The sequence below is a fragment of the Microtus pennsylvanicus genome, chromosome 3 (genome assembly GCF_037038515.1).
Source record: "Microtus pennsylvanicus isolate mMicPen1 chromosome 3, mMicPen1.hap1, whole genome shotgun sequence".
Classification (NCBI taxonomy): Eukaryota; Metazoa; Chordata; class Mammalia; order Rodentia; family Cricetidae; genus Microtus; species Microtus pennsylvanicus.
In genome coordinates, this window is record NC_134581.1 from 110,820,279 (window position 1) to 110,837,281 (window position 17,003).

At 47.8% G+C, this 17,003-nt stretch overlaps 1 protein-coding gene across 1 annotated transcript in view; it reads right to left on the minus strand.

The window, feature by feature from the left end:
• Tmem123 (transmembrane protein 123) overlaps nucleotides 1–17,003 on the minus strand; it is a 73,925-nt gene that overhangs the window by 24,818 nt on the left and 32,104 nt on the right. Inside the window, exons 2-3 of the mRNA XM_075967650.1 lie at nucleotides 13,769–14,313; nucleotides 9,917–9,973 (exon numbers count right to left, since the gene is read on the minus strand). Coding sequence (XP_075823765.1) covers nucleotides 9,917–9,973; nucleotides 13,769–14,313 — 602 coding nt within the window. The remainder of the gene's footprint in view (nucleotides 1–9,916; nucleotides 9,974–13,768; nucleotides 14,314–17,003) is intronic.

Genomic DNA, 17,003 nt, shown 5'->3' on the forward strand with positions numbered 1-17,003 from the left:
AGACTCAGATCCTACGTAGCAATAGTAACCTTGCATGTAAAAGCATTAAATTAAATTAGAATCAAAAGACAATGACTAAATTTGAGCAGAACCCCAAATCTCTATCATTTTTTTTTTAACAAAAAACTAATTTCAACTGTTTGGGCACATATAGAACAACAGTATACAGCATCCCATGAAAACGGCATCTAAAGCAGTGGGTAGCGTCGTGGGCAGAATAAGCTACAACAAAAGCAGTACAAATAAATATGGCCACTATACAAGGATGGGCGGTTCGGTCCAGCAAGAGGAATTAACAGACTGAATACACATGCACTCAATACTGGAGCTTCCCGACACCAAAGGGATATATCAGGAGGCCCTGTGGAGATAAAATTTCAACCTTAGTTGACACCTTTAGCACTCCACTGTCAGCGACAGACAGGACACTAGTGTCTGGGTCTCAACCCAGGGGAAAAAAAGCAAGAACGTCAAAGAGGTAGCTGCATGCCCGTCTTTACTGTAGCTATTCAGTAATGCGAAGCACTCAGCTGCACAGCTGCTCATGACAATGTGCTGTGTACTCAAAACAAAAGGCCACCGATTATACGACATCCTGACCATCCTGACACGGATGGACCGAGGAGCACGTTTCGTGAAATAAATCAGAAACTGAGAGAGAATCACCATTGAACACGTGCCCACGCACGCACGCACGCAGGCACACAAGCACACGTACGTGGAATCTGAAGTTTGGTCTTAAAGTTCAGGTGTGGTAATGAGCACTAGAAGTCCCAGCCACTCTAGAGACTATGGTATGGTAGGCCACATGAGACCACAATCTGGAAAAACAGGCAGACTTCGGAACAAAAAGACAAAAGCAAAACAAAACAAAGGTTACTGCTCTTGAAAAGGACTAGATTTCATTTCAGAGCACCTACTGGGGTAGCCCACAACCACCAACTCCAGCTCAAGGGATCCGGCACTCCCTTCCGGGCTCCATGGGCACCTGCTCTTGCAGTAAACGCATAACTAAAAATAAAGTGACTTTTTCAAATGTTGATTCTGTGGTCCCTGACATGAGGATGGAAGGGTTCTTGGAAAGTGGAGGCGCTAAGACACATGCAAGGAGCCAGAGTTTGCTGGTTTCACTGGAGCTCGCCCATGGAGAGAAAGGAAAGGAGAACTGGTCAGCAGGGAGACTCAGTGGGTAAAGAAAGGACTTGTCTAGTTTTTCTTTCTTTTTTTGCAGAGTATGTTTATGATAATTTTTTTCAAAGAGCAACTGTAGTGGCATTTAAATTATATTTTAATAAATAAAGACTTCCTAAAGATCTGAGAGTAAAAGAGCCTCTCTAGTTGCCTTACAGACCAGATTATGGTAACATATATCTTAACCCCAGTAGCCACACTAGTTGCCGTAGAAATCGAGTGGTGTGTGCCTTTGATCCCAGTGATGCACACCTTTAATCCCAGCCCTAGAAAGGAAGATAAGACTGGGGGTGGGGGGAAGGGCAGACACAGCTCTCAGACGCAGTCTCCTTCTGAGATTCCAGAACACAGGATCACCATTTCAAATTGAGGTGGAGGTAAGAGCCAGTGGCTGGCTGTTTTGCTTTTTGGATCTTCAGGTTAAACCCCAATTTCTGACCAAGAGTTTTTTATTAATTGTGCTTTAAGCAATCATTGAACAGTCATCTAAAATTGCTTTTTTTCCCTAAAGTATGAAAATGGCATTAGTGTTACAGTTTTGAAAGTCTTCACGAGCCTTCTTTCCAGCCCCTATCATGTTACCAGCTTCAAAGCAGGGGCTCTTAAGCTTGGCCGGAAGTTATTAGAATTACTGATCCTGGTGCTAATTATGTTTACCCTAGAACAAGTTCCAAATAATTCAAAGTTGTATTTGTTTTCTCCCTCTCTCTCCTTATTCTGTCACAAATGATGGGGATGAGCTAGCTTTGCAAAGGTTAGACTTGACATTTCACGACTCGCCCTGAACAGGAGCCAGCCTCTCTGTATTCTCTCCCTGAACAGGAGCCAGCCTCTCTGTATTCTCTCCCTGAACAGGAGCCAGCCTCTCTGTATTCTCTCCCTGAACAGGAGCCAGCCTCTCTGTATTCTCTCCCTGAACAGGAGCCAGCCTCTCTGTATTCTCTCCCTGAACAGGAGCCAACCTCTCTGTATTCTCTCCCTGAACAGGAGCCAGCCTCTCTGTATTCTCTCCCTGAACAGGAGCCAACCTCTCTGTATTCTCTCCCTGAACAGGAGCCAGCCTCTCTGTATTCTCGCCCTGAACAGAAGCCAGCCTCTCTATATTCTCTCTAACTTCCCAGTTTAGTTCTGAAACTCCAGGGACACCTGACCTTTCTACCAACTTTCCCCGTATAGCCAGTAATGTAAAATACTGGTGCAGCTGCTCTTACTGCTCTCATGCCTCTTGGGTGGGGTGTCAGGTCTGTTTCAGAGGCTTCAATGCAGTGGCCACCACCAGGCAACATGCTCTAAAACCCAGCAAGGAAACAAATCCCTGCTTACCAAATACTGTCAGCTATACTTCCTTCACCCTCCAGTTATGATGGCCACACTGAGCATATACCTATGCAGAGATCAATGAGAAGGAGGCGGCCCCTCAGTCACTGCTGGGGGCAGTGCTTCTCCACTTCAGCTCCACAGTGGAGTGTTTCAGTACTATGCTCTCTCCCGCTCAGATTTCACGGGCCCTAACTGGCACCAGGATCAGTCTTTCTAACAACTTTCAGCGAGCTTGAGAGCCCCTACTCTGAAGCTGGTAACACGATATGGGCTGGAGAGAAGGCTCAAGAGTCAAGACTGCTGTCAAGACTTCAATAGAATGACCCTCAAGAATCTAAAATGGTTGAAATACACTTAAGGAAATGCTCAACATCCTTAGCCATTAGAGAAATGCAAATCAAATGTAAGATTCCATCTTACACCTGTAAGAATGACCTGGATCAAAAACACTGATGACAACTTATGCTGCAGAGGTTGTGGGGTAAAGGGAACACTCCGGCATTGTTGGTGGGAGTGCAAATTGGTACAGCCCCCTTGGATATCAGTATGGCAATTTCTCAAAAAATTAGGAAACAACTTTCCTCAAGACCCAGCAATATCACTTTTGGGTATATACCCAAAGTGTAACATGGAGGGGGGCCTGCTTGTTGTTGGGGTTTTTGTCCTGCCCAATATTCCACAACTGTTTAGCCCCAAAGAAATCCATAAATTATAAGCTGATTGGTCCATTAGCTCTAACCTCTCACTGGCTAACTCTCACATCTTGATTAACCCATTTTTCTGATCTATGTTAGCCATGTGGCTCAGTACCTTTTTTCAGTGGGGGCAGATCACATCCTGCTGCTTCAGTGGTCTGGGTAGGAGTGGGAGAAATCAACTTCCTTCTTCCCAGAATTCTCCTGTTCTCATTGCATCATTTCTACTTCCTGTCTGGTTTTCTCGCCTATACTTCCTGCCTGGCCAATCAGCGTTAATTTAATTGACAGAATACAGACAATTCTCCCGCACCACCAAAGGATGCTCAATTGTGCCAAAGGACATATGCTCAACTATGTTCATAGCATTATTTGTCATAGCCAGAACCTGTAAACAACCTAAATGCCCCTCTACCGAAGAATGGGTAAGAAAAACATGGTACATTTACACAATGGAGTATTACATAGCAGAAAAAAAAATAATGACATCTTGAAATTTGTAGGCAAATGGATGGATCTAGAAAACAACATATTGAGTCAATCCAGACCCAGAAAGACAAATATCATATGTACTCACTTATAAGTGGCTTTTAGACATAAAGCAAAGAAAAACCAGCCTACAATTCACAATTCCAGAGAACCTAGACAACGAAGACCCTAAGAGAGACATATATGGATCTAATCTACATGGGAAGTAGATAGAAAAAGACAAGATCTCCTCAGTAAATTGGGAGCATGGGGACCATGGGAGAGGTAGGAAGGAGCAGAGAAAAAATGTATAGCTCAATAAAATCAATTAAAAATTTTAATTAAAAAATTTTAAAAATTAAAAAAGATATTGCACTTAAAAAGAAAAAGAGAATGACCCTCAAAGGCTCATATATTTGAATGCTTAGTTATCAGGGAGTGGCACTATTTAAGAAGGACTAGGAGGCGTGGCCTTGATGGAAGAAGTGTGTCATTGGGGGTGGCCTTGGAGGTTTTGGAAGCTAGCTCACACCTGGCTCTGCATGCATGTCTCTCTCTCTCTCTCTGCTCTCAGCTAGTTCTCCAACACCACACCTGCCTACTGCTATGCTCTCTGCCATGCTCATAATGGACTAAGCCTCTGACACTGTAAGCAAGCCCCCAGTAAATGCTTTCTTTTACACGAGCTGCCTCAGTGTCTCTGAACAGCAATAAAGTGGTGACTGAGTCAAGAGCTTACTGCTCTTTGAGACGACCTAAGTTCAGTTCCTAAATCCAGAGAATGTGACTCCCTTTCTGGCCTCCATGGATAACTGCAGTCATGTGTGCAGTCACATAGACACATAAGTAAGTAAGTAAAGACTGCAGCAAGTTGTGAAGTTTATGTTAAAGCTAGAGAGTGATGGGTAGTCTAACTGACAGATTGGGTAATATAACTGTCAGATGGGTAATCTAACTGTCCAGGAGTCAAAGGGCCACAGATCCACATGAACCCTTTTTAGTGAGTGCTCACTGGGGAAGGGGAAACTGCCACTGCCCAGTCACCTCTGCTTCTCCCAGATAGTGGAGTACTGTAAGAGGGGTCTCTGTCCTCTCTAGTCTGTGTGAACTCCCAGTGTTCAACTTTAAGTTCTCCCTTTGACATGATCTGCAAATGAGGGAGTGAAGCGTCTGACCACTGACCCAAACAATAAGACATCTGAGCTCAGAGCACCAGCCTGCATCCCCGCTCCCACCCTCTGTACCCGACAATCAGCAGAACACCTGTGCAGGCTCCCCACCTGACCTGGCCCAACAGGTTCCTAACCATGAACCCTGCTTCTTGAAATGTCAATCAAATATGTGATTGCCCACATGAGCTTTCCCATGGCTTCTGGCTGCATTATAATCAATTTCAAACTCCAGGGAGACTGTAGCAACTCTCTGGGACAGCCTCAGGACCAGCCTTTCCTACCTTCTTACAGATCAGCACAGCAGAGATACTGTCCTGCCAAGAAGCTTCTGGGTGCCCAGCATCACCTGTGGAGGCCTTACTCAGAATGTTGCGCAGTAGGGTCATAGCCTGATCCTGGGGATAAGCAAGATACAAGGCTGATCCTACACAGACTCCAACCACGGCAAACCCATGAACCCAAGAGTTCTGTGCTCTCTGTCTGCACCTTCGGGACTCCTGGCACCAGGGCTCGGACAGCCTGCACACTTCCTCCGTGCACAACACTTGGTTGTTGCTTACTGTCCTAAAGGAAATTCGTGCCAGGTCCTGCACTGGGCCCTGGGACATGGTGGTGGCTGAAATCTGCACTGCCCCTTGAGGCACTGACCTTATAGTTGAAGTAACAGGGGGAAAGCACTATGAACACAGAATAGTACACCACTGGGTCCCCGAAGTCTGTGATATCAGGGAGTGAGGCCTGAGCATTCAGAGTTCAGCATTCTGGTGGGTGAACAACAGGCACATGAAGGCAGAGACAGGAGGGGACAGTGTAAAGGCCCCAGGAAGGGATCTGGGAGAGACTGGAGGAGGAAGAACACAACTACCTGAGTTCTTGCTTTGTCCATGCTAAGTGCCACCTCGCCTAGCCTGTGAGCCTGTGCTGCCTCATGAGAAAAGAGCCTCAGAGAGACTACACATCACCAATGTCCAACCAACAACAAAGAGACTCTTTTCCTCTTTTTAAAAATTTCCTCTGAAAGACAATATGAAATAGATACTGTGCGTAGACACTAAAACTAATGGGGACAGCAGGCAACCAAAGCAATTTCCCAGTGTCCTCAGCGCAGTGGGGACAGTCAACCAACTTCCCAGTGTCCTCAGCGCAGTGGGGACAGCCAACCAATTTCCCAGTGTCCTCAGCCCAGTGGGGACAGCCAACCAATTTCCCAGCATCCTCAGCCCAGCGGGGACAGCCAACCAATTTCCCAGCATCCTCAGCCCGGCGGGGACAGCCAACATTTCCCAGCATCCTCAGGCTGGTCTCAGGCGCCCGACACAGCATATTAGCTGTTTTGTTTGGGTTTTTCCTTTCATTCTTCTTCTCCCTTCTCTTCCTCCCTTCTCTCCCCTTTCTTGGGGATAGCAAGGAAACTCTGTTCAAAGCAAAGGTCATAAACTAATAAGAGTTGAGGAGGGGATGTGTCATCTGAATATATCCAAGAAAAAACTTTTCAACAAGAGAAAAATGGCACAACAAAAAGAACTGCCCACACTACCCCTTAGTGAGCAGCTCTGCTTCTGCTCCAGAGAAGGAAGCCTCACAATAATCGGGTTCTAAAGTACTCTTGCTCATCAGTTTTTGACTGTGTAGCCCACTCTGGCCTCTACTTTTTTTTTTTTTGCTCTGAATAAAGTAATTTTGCTTCTTTTGTAAAAAGAAACACCCCACCCCCGCAAAAAAGAAAGAAAAAAATGAAATAAAGATAAATGTTGTAGGATGCAGTAAACAGCCAACACCGCTCCGTGAGGTGTTTATTTTGTGTGGGCCACGAGTGAGCAAATGTGGAAGGAGTGCAGGGCCATGCGGCTCCAAGCTCCCGTCCCTCAAACAGTATGCCCACGAACTGCGGCTGGAAAAGAACTGAACCCCAAACAGAGCACCTTTAAAATCGCGTATCTACTCATGGTGTGCTACAGCTTTGACCTACCGTGGACTGACTGAGTTATGCCCCAACTTACACACTTTTTTTATAATGAGACCTCACAATCTATTATTTTAGCAACTTTCAAGTATGAACCATTGTTATTGGGCTGACAAGATGGCTCAGCTGGTAAAGGTGCTTGCTCGCCAAGCCTGACACCCCGAGTTCCATCCCCAGGACCCTCATGATGGATAGAGAGAACTCTCTCCTATACGGTGCCCTCTGCAACCTGTGGACACACACACACACAAACTAAAATACCTCAAGTAATGATGTTAGCTATTTACTATAACTTATAAAATTTCCACTGAGCCATGAATTACAAAAGGAAAAGGGTGAGGGGAGGCACAGATAACCCAGCTACAACAAAAAAGTAACCCACTTAAAAAAGCTTAAAGTGTCGATGTGTATAGCACTTCTGGTGGCTTCAGACATGCCAGGTGCAATTCAGGCCCTAATTACAGCTGCAGCGCATTACAGACAGAGCCACGGAGAGGGAAGCCGGGCAGTTGTATCATTCTTGCTGCGGCGCCTGAGAGCGCAGTGGGCTAGACTCCCTGACAGATGCCACAGAAGAGCGAGCTCTCGCTTTGTGAGAAAAAGAGCCTGAGAAGTTAACAGAGTTGCCAGGACCCGCTGCTGGCCTCCTAGTTTCTGACAGCTAACATGGAAGCGTTTTCTCCCCAGTTTCTGTGCACAATGGCACAATGGAAGCGCAGACACCCCTCCAAGATCCCCCCCCACGTCCTCCCATGCCTCCCCCCCCCACGTCCCACCAATACTCCTTGGAGGAAGAGGCTCACTCCTGCCTCAGAATACCTGCAACACAAAGCCTGTGTTAGTTAGTTGCTTCTGCCCAGAAGGTTCTCTTCCCTGGTGTGGATAGGACTAGCTCTCTCCTGTCTTCTTATCTCAGCTTAAATCAGTCCACTGTACAGGTCTACGCGCACCGAAGAACCTGAAGCAGACCTTGTGGCCAGTCTCCACCATATTGCCTATTTATGATTTTTGTTTTGCTTTCTGTTTTTTTGGGACAAAATTTCTCTGTAGCTTTGGGGCCTGTCCTGGAACTAGCTCTGTAGACCAGGCTGGCCTCAAACTCAGAGCTCCGCCTGCCTCTGCCTCCTGAGTGCTGGGATTAAAGGCGTGTGCCACCACTGCCAGGGTCTGTTAATGTATTTTACCCTCTTTTATCAACATCCAAAACCATCTGTAGTTCATTACTTCCTTACATTCCCTCGCCTCCCTTGATGGAACATTCACGACAGCAAACTCAGATCTGTTTCATTTACTAAATGCCTTGTGCCTGAAACAGCACCAAGCCGAGTGGGTAACCCAAATATCCATCTGGCTCAGCAAGTGGGCATACAATGTACAATTATTGCACTCCACAATCTGTGAGGAAAATCTTTGGACTCACACATTACTGCAATCTTAAATGCAAGCACACAACATGAATGTGATCAGCAGGGTGAAGAGTTGAGCAGGCTGAGTCTGAACTGGCTTTGCACGCCAGTTAGAAAACTCCTTCCCACACAGAATCTTGCTATAATTCCTTCCTCCCCTAACAGCTCCTCTGTTTTGCTTTTTTAAAAAATCATTTTAGTTATAATTGTGTGTGTGCGCACGTGTGTATGTGTGCATATGCACAGGCGCACACAAGTGCAGGTGCCTGCTGAGGCCAAAGGCGTTGTATTCCCTGGACTTGGTGTACAGGTGAGTGAGTCACCTGATGTGGGTGTTGGGAAATGAACTCCGGATCTCCATTGAGACGAGCAACAAAAGCTCTTAACTGCTAAGCCATCATCTATAAACATAACAAAATATTAAGCAAAAATAATCCAGATGGAGGGTGACAAAGGAAGAGACAGAAGTCAACCACTGGCCTTCACACTATACACCGGCGAACGGTGAAAACACCTGTGCACGCATACGCAGAAACACACACACACACACACACACACACACACACACACACACACACACACACACCGTTTCCTTCCCCCTAAAATAAGCCAACAGGAAAAGACAGCCACCTACCAGCCTAATAACATATCTGTAAAACACTCAGCTCCCCATGGTAATGACTACTACAGTTGTTGATAATTTATCGCCCAGTTGATAAACACTAATAGACTTGGGGCATCTTTCTAGTCCTTTTCTCCCCCATGGAAAGTTTTCTGTGATTTTGCTACACATGCTGGAATTCAGCACAGTCATCACTACGATCAGAACAGAAGCTTAGCCCAGACATCAGCAGGAGAGGCAGCACTAATGAGATCAAAGCACAAAAGCGTGAGGCTGACCCACAGGACGCCCTCCAGGTCCGGTGTGGGTGCTGTACGTCTCTAATCCCAGTCCCACAAGGCGGAGGCAGAACAGTGAACTTGAGAGAAACCCAAGCTACGTTGCATGACATGGTTAAATAAAGTAATAAACAACAACAACGCAACAACACAACTCAGCTGAGAAGTTGTCTCAATCAGACTGGCCTGTGAAGAACTTTCTTGATTAATGGCTGATGTAGAGGGCACAGCCCACTCTTGGCAGTGCCCTCCCTGGGCAGGTGGTCCTGGGCTATATCAGAAAGCAAGCTGAGCAAGCCACGAGAAACAAGCCACTGAAGAGCATCCCCCATGGGCTCTGCTCCAGGTCTTCAGCCCGAGTCCCTGCCCTGAGTGATGGGGTATGACCTGAGAGCTGGAAATGAAATAAACCGTGTCATTTTTGGCCATGGACTTTTATCACAGCAACTGGAAGCAAGCTAGAAGAGGGTTCTCGCATATTCCAGGCTGCCCTGAAGTCCCTATGTGGCTGAGGATAACCTCGAACTCCTAGTCTTCCTGCATACACCTCTCAAGGGCCAGGATTACAGGCACCCAGTTTTCCCATATGTTTTCAGTACCCACACCTTTGCTAGACTAACAGCAACAATCAAGTGAACCATGACCTGCTAAACCCTATAACGGGCAATCCTTTGCACAGGCTCCAGGGATTCGCTTGAGAGGAGCTTGTGGTTAAGGCAGGTCCTGCAGCAGTTTGAACACACTCCCTGGCTAGCAGGCTACAGCCTAGATGGACGAAATGCCTGAATCTTTAAAGCTTACCTGTGACGTTAACACGGGAGGGCAGCAGAGGCACAGAGTGATTTCCACTTGGAGAGCCTGTAAATAAAGAGAGTAAAGTATATTCAACATCCAACTTGGGACACAGCATAAGCCCTCTGCCTTTCAGTGAAGGGTTTAGGACTCCAAGGAGGGTGCACACTGAAGCCAGCTGCCTGACTGTCTTTGTGTGAGAGGTCAGAGATGCTTCATCATGGGCCCTGAGGAGGAGTGTGGAATGTGTCCCTTACAGATGCCACCAGGTTGATAAGCAGTCCATTGTACATACAGTCCGGCTCTCTCTGCTTCCTAGGCTGCAGTGGGAGGGGAGAGGGTCTTGCATTTTGAAATAACTGTGAGCTTGAAGAAAATGAGAGGCCATTTAGTACATGTGTGTTCATCAGACATATAGTCCATGTCTAGCTAGATACTGGGTCTGTAAGCCTGGGTGCAGTATGCAGATGAAGGGGCGGGGCACTCACAGCTGGGGAGGGGCAAGGCCTCAGGATGGCAGAGGCATGGCAGAGGGGAGGTTCTGCTTGTAACACTGTTGCTATGAAAAACGCTGGGTTTGAGGCTGCACTGTTGGGTCTTTCTCCATAACAAACCTTCACACAGTGCTCACCATGTGCCACCCTCTGGTGATGTCAGCTATGCCCTGGTGGTGTGGACCCCAGAAAGGCTCTCTTTGTTTATGGGTGCCTCCAGTCTTCTCACCACCAGCACCCCTCCTTCCACTCGGTGCAGAGATAACATCTGTGGGTCTCTTATTTTTCAGGGAAGATCTCAGAAGGACTTTTAATTTGGGGAGCGGGGGAAGCAGCATTTTAGTGGTTTACTTTGGAATCCACGTAAAGCCTACAACCCACGAGGGAAGAGAGCTCAGGTGATGCCATTGTTGTTCCTGTCGCACAGAGACCAGCCTTACTGGGGGCACTCACAAAGTAAAGAGACACAAAGGCGTTATTTATGGTTCTCACACAACCCACTCCCAACAAACTACCTCAAAACAGACGTCCAGAGCAAACCAAAGAAACACAAAGAAAAACCAGCAACAACAACTTTGAAATATTAACCAACTGTTAAATGTATTTCTTATGCAAATATCTTCCTCTGGATGGAACCATCACCCAGAGAGGAGGAACTCAGACAGGTCCTGATCAATTCAGAGACAATGCAAGTATCTGGCAGTGGCCAACAACAGTAAGTGCTGGGGGGGGGGGGGGTAGGTTCCTGTCACCTCAGCCTCCTGGGAATTCTATGATGGCTGGAGCACGGCTCTGCAGTGTGACAGGGACTGAGGCCCAGAAAAAGCTGCTCAGGTCCTTAGTGGGTCTGGATGTAGATCAGGCTGATTACTTCCAAAGCCTGTGTAGATTTGTGTCTCTCCTCTCCTTTATCTTCCTGGTATTACATCACCAGCTGCTCCTTCCTCAACCAAGCCACCCCCCTGGTTCCTCCGTTTTCTGGGTTCATGGTACAAATTATTGGTGAGTGATCGGTCCCACTGCCCAAGACTTCGTAACAAAGATCGACCTCCTCTGGACTGCTGCATAAGCCTCAGTTACTGTCACTCCCGAGACAGCATTTCGTGGCAAAATACTGGACTGTTTGAACAGACATTTCCATCCTTTTGGTTATAAGTTAATAAGTTATTTCATTCCCCTAAGGTTGTTGAAAGTGTATTTGTTACTTGCCATAAAAACATACTGAGTGCTAGGGTTGGTGTGCCACCACACCCACCACCACCCTCTCCATAAATTATTATTATTTTAGACACGGATGCTCTATATAGCCCTGGCCATCTTGGCACTCACTATGCAGAACAAGACAGCCTGGAACTCCACAGAAATCAACCTGTTTTTGTTTCTGGAGTGCTGGGATTAAAGATGTGTGCCACCGTGCAAGGCAGAATAATACTTGAAAACTAGAAGTCCCATGACATTGTTTTCTGTCTTCCACAATATTCTGGACAGCACTGTGGAATGAAAACTACCATCAGCTGATGTGGCCTGGTGACGAAATGGCTGAGCCTGGGTTCTGATCTGAAGGCAAACATACATTAATTACTGGCTTTACTGTAAATAAGATAGCTTACCTGAAGTCTCAGACTTCTCAGCTATAAAATGGAGATGGTATATAAGGATCCTTAGGGGATTTACAGATCTTAATTTAGCGTAGTGGTGGCAGTGGGGAACATGACAGAGAATGTACTTAGCAAATATCAGCCATGTTTCAGAAAGGCTGCAAAAAATTGTATTGTAATGCTGCTTATCTAATCACACATGGCATGCAAAGACTAGAACAGGAACTTGGTTTTGTTTTTGAGTTGTTTATAAATTTTAGAGATAAGGTCTCTCTTTGTAGCTCAGGCTGGCCTTAAACTCAACCTTCCTGCCTTGCTCATTCCTTTGAAGTGCAGGAACTACCAAGGGCCTGGTCCTGTTGACGACACTTTTAGCAGCATTTACAGTGACAGTCTTAGAACTGAACTCACTGCTTCTACTAGTTCATGACACCAGGGCATTAGAGCATTTCAAGTTTTCCAAATAGCACTAACCTCTCTAGTGAGACATTCATAAACAGAGCGTAGTGAGAAAGTCGAACAACAAAAATGTGTTCTGAGAGCAAAAGCTAGAAAAAGGGCACTCACTTTCCTCTAATCAGTACCACATGAGAGGAAACAGATTTATTTGTACACACAAAGCAGGCAGTTAGAGAAAATGAAGGCCTCCTTCCATAGACATTAGCATAATATTTGATGTAAGACAGAGCACCGACCAATTTTACTATTCGTTCTTTCCTTAACCCATCTCACAATTAGGTCTGCATCTCCTGTTTCTCATAGGTACAGATCAAAAGAGTGGTGAAACCCTCTAAGGCCAGGATTTGGGAAGCTGAGTTAGAAGGCCAGCAGTTCAAGGTTATCTTCGGCCACAATAGAGAGTTCAAAGCCAGCTAGGGCTACGGTGTTACTAGACCTGCCTTAACAAAACAGAATGAAATTCAGCACAACAAACAAACAAGGTTGCTTAATTCACCCGGATTATTCCAGCAAAAGCAGGCGTTGGGCTCAAACCACCTGCTTAAATAAACTGACTGGTTATCTTTTCATAGATGAGACTAAGAAACACACACCAGATGGACAGAACTGAAAACCACAAAGCCTGTGGTCGGTCACTTACGAACTTAGCGACTAGACCATAGCGACTGGGCTCTAGGTGATAAGGGAAAACAGAATTCTCACAAACTCAGAGTTCTTCTCAAAGTGTCTAAAAGGTCAAGGTCCCGAAGGGAAACAAAATTCCCTACACCGAAGGCTGACAACATCATTTTGTTATGGCTTTAATGATTTGGGCTCCAGACAACAGAGACCTGGAGGTTGCTGCGCAGGTGGCTTGCAGCCCTAGAGAGGCCTCGGTCCGGCATAAGCCTCACCTGCGCGGGGGAACAAGGGGTGCACACACGAGGCTCCCACCTAGACGCACTGGCCCTGGAAGCCAACTTGTAGCGTCTGGGGAAGCCGTGTGGGTATTTGAAAGCCGGATTTGTTTCTGCAGCAGTCAGTGGGCATATTTCAATCCACAGGTCTTTCTACCAGTCACAGAACTCCAGGGAAACCTCGGCAGAGGGGCCATCCCAGGGAAACTCAACAGGTTACCCGCACCGCGAGGGCCTGCCGCCCCTAAGCACGGAAGAGCCAGAGTCTCGATCGGCAGGTGGCCCCGGGGAACTGGGGAAACCCGCCCCAGCCGCAGTTCCCCTACGCCCGCGGAGCCGGGAACTTTCCACACGGACGCCGGACGTGGAGAAGCAGGCCGCCCCAGCGCGCTTCCTCCCGGCCGGCGGACTCACCCTGAGGGTCCGCCGCGGCCCCCGGCAGCGCCAGCACCTGCAGCGCGCCCAGCAGCAGCAGCAGCGCGGCCCGCGCGCACAGCGCCATTGTTCCCAGGGCCCCTGAGCGCCCACAGCATCCGCAACCGCACCGCGCCCAGAGCTGCCCTCCGCGCACGCGACCGCTCCGCGTCCCCTTCCGCCGCGTACCGCTCCCCGGCAGCCGCTGCCGCCGCCGGTCCCCCCAATGACCAAATACGGCGCGGGCCGGCTGGGGCGGGGCCTGGGCGTGGTCAATAGGGGGCGGGGCCGGGAAAAGCGGCCGAACCAGAAGGGGCGTGGCTCTTCGAACCGAATGAGGCCGAGCTAAGAAGGGGCGGGGCGCTCGGAGGCGGGCGAGGGCGTGGCCTGCCAGCCGGGGCGTGGGCGGGACTGGATGCTGGGACCGCGGCGCCCCTCTTCTTAGACACTGGCCGCCAGTGGTCTTTCCCGACGTCCGGAAGACAGGCTTTGTATAGTTTTCGGGTGGGGATTGGAGCGCGTGCGGCGAGTCGCAGGCTGGATGGCTGCAGAGGAAGCCCCTTAGAGAAGTGTAGAAAGGTCAGATTCTACGTAGGAAGTTCAAAAGTTAACATCACGATCTTCAGACTTCAGTTGCGTCTCCTTTTTTCGACGTATGTGCAGAAACAACTCATAGAGTGGGTGGTGCGGCTCACAGAACTGTTGGAAACTTGGCACCTACAACCTGCCCCTCTCTGCATGGAGTCCGCCGACCTGGTTCAGGACAGCTTGTTGTAATCTACTTTTTCGGCAAAAATCTCTCTTAAGCCAATGCTCCCAAAGACTGTGTTTTGATTCCTCCCAGAACTCTAAAATCATATATAACTGGTGCAGACTCCTCAACTAATGTCGAAGACAACGAGGGCATTGCAGCTGTCTCATGCCTGGCCTGATCCAGGGCACTTTGAAGATAAGTTAAAAAAATCTTGTTATGAGAGATACTTTTGACCATTAGCAAAGCTTATCAGTTATAGATTGTAGCGCACCATGCCTGTCTGCGCTCTATACGATACCATTCAGTTCGTGAGCTGGGCAAGGGGTTGGAGATTGAAACACACAAAGACACACAGACAGACATGGGTCATCCTTGAAACAGGAATGCCCCCTTTATTGTGTTCAGGGGCAGTTTATATAGGGATAGCCACGCCCCAGCCAAACCTACCAGAAATCATTCCCCTGCCGTCAGGAACTCCCGAGGGTCTAGTGCTCTCAGAGCAGCTGCAGGCTGTCTCAGAGCAGAGGAAAACAAGTTTTTTACAAGAAATTCAGGATCTTGGGGTTCACTGCTCCCAACAATAGATGTGTCTTGATCATGGATGAACTAGCTTGATCTCCTCTTCATTTACAAGACTTATACCCGAGGTTGCAATCAGCCAACCAGAAAATACCGGCGTCTACCACAGGCTTAAAAAACAATAGCCTGGTCTACAAAGTGAGTTCCAGGACAGCCAGAGCTGTAACAGAGAAACCCTGTCTTGAACAAACAATACAGTTGTATGTTTAGGATTTGGAGGTTCTGTTATTGAAGAATCTGACCTTGGGAATAACAAGTGCTTCCAGACTAGGAAGGAACGTCTCCACACCCACCACAAAAAGGTGAAATTCAGTGTCCAGAGTGGTGACATACAGGGGTGGTGTATTGGGGAGGTCAGGAGAGCAGAGTTTGTGGAGGGGGAGAAGGGAGAGTGGAAGGGGAGAGAGAGAGAAGAGAAGGGGAGGGGAGGGAAGAAGGAGGAGAACATGAGAGAACAGGATGGTTGAGATGAGGGAAGGACAGAGAGGGAGAGCAAGGAAAGAGACAGCTTGATTGTGGGAGCCATTATGGGGCTTGTGTGTAAAACCTGGCCCCAGGGAAATTCCCAGGAATCCTCAAGGATGACCCCAGCTAAGACCCTAAGCAATGGTGGAGAAGGTGCCTGACCTGGTCTTCCCCTGTAATCAGATTGATGAGTACCTTAATTTTCATCATATAACCTTCATCCAGCAACTGATGGAAGTAGATGCAGAGATCCACAGCTAAGCACTGGGCTGAGCTTCTGGAGTCCAGTTCAAGAGAGTAAGGAGCGATAATATGAGCAAAGGGTTCAAGATCGTAATGGGGAAATCCATAGAAACAACCGAGCTGAGCTAGTGGGAGCTCACTGACTCTGGACTGACAGTGAGGGAACCAGCATAGGACCAAACTAGGCCCTCTGAATGTGGGTGGCAGATGTGTGGTTGGGGCAGTCTTTGCGGCCACTTGCAGTGGAACCAGGATTTATTCCTAGTACATGAACTGGTTTTTGGAACTCATTCTTTTTGGAAGGATACCTTGCTCAGTCTAAAAAGAGAGGGGAGGGCCTTGGTCCCACCTCAGATTGATGTGTCAGACTTTATTGACTCCCTGTGGGAGCCTTACTCTTTCTGAGGAGTGGATGGGGGGGGGGGGCTGGGCGTTGCGCCCAGATTACGACCACCAGAGAGGCCCAGACTGTAATAAGCAAGGTTTAATCAGCATAATACAAACATGTTTGGAACTCATCTCCATCCCCGTTGTAGTGAGGTAGAGAGGAGTTGTATCTCCTCTGTGGGGTAAGCTTTTAAAGGCATAACTACACAGAGATTCTTTGAAGCTGCTTTGGCATGGGTGCAAGGACCTTTGCTCCCTCCTATTTTGCGAAGTCAGCTTTTTCCTTGTTCTTAGAGCAAGACCACTGTTCTTGAGTTAGGCCATCTTTATCAGCCTGTACCAGGTGGCTGGCTGAGCTGAGCTAAGTGACCTTGTGCTCGGAATCTCCCGGGTGGGAGAGGGGAAGACCATATCTCCCTGGGAAAACATTTTGCTAGAAAATTTCTTCTTGCCCCTTTGAGAATAAGGGGGTGAGGGTCCTACAGTGGGGAGGTAGGGGGAGAGGGAGGAGAGGAGGGAATAGGAACTGGGATAGGTATATAAAATAAGAAAAGATCATTAGAAAATAAATGAATTAATAAAAAACAGTGAAATTAGTGCCTCATGAAAGTGGCCTGAGGGAAATTTCCATGCACCCTCACTCACCCACTACCCCCATTCCCACTACTATGAAGAAACAGTAAAACAGTCTATGATACCAAGGATGCTGAACAGACATCAAATCAGTAGTGTAAGTTCCAAGTCCCTGTCTCTGGACTCCATCTTTGGAGGCCCTGTCCCTGTGCCCGCTAAGCCTTGACCCTTCCC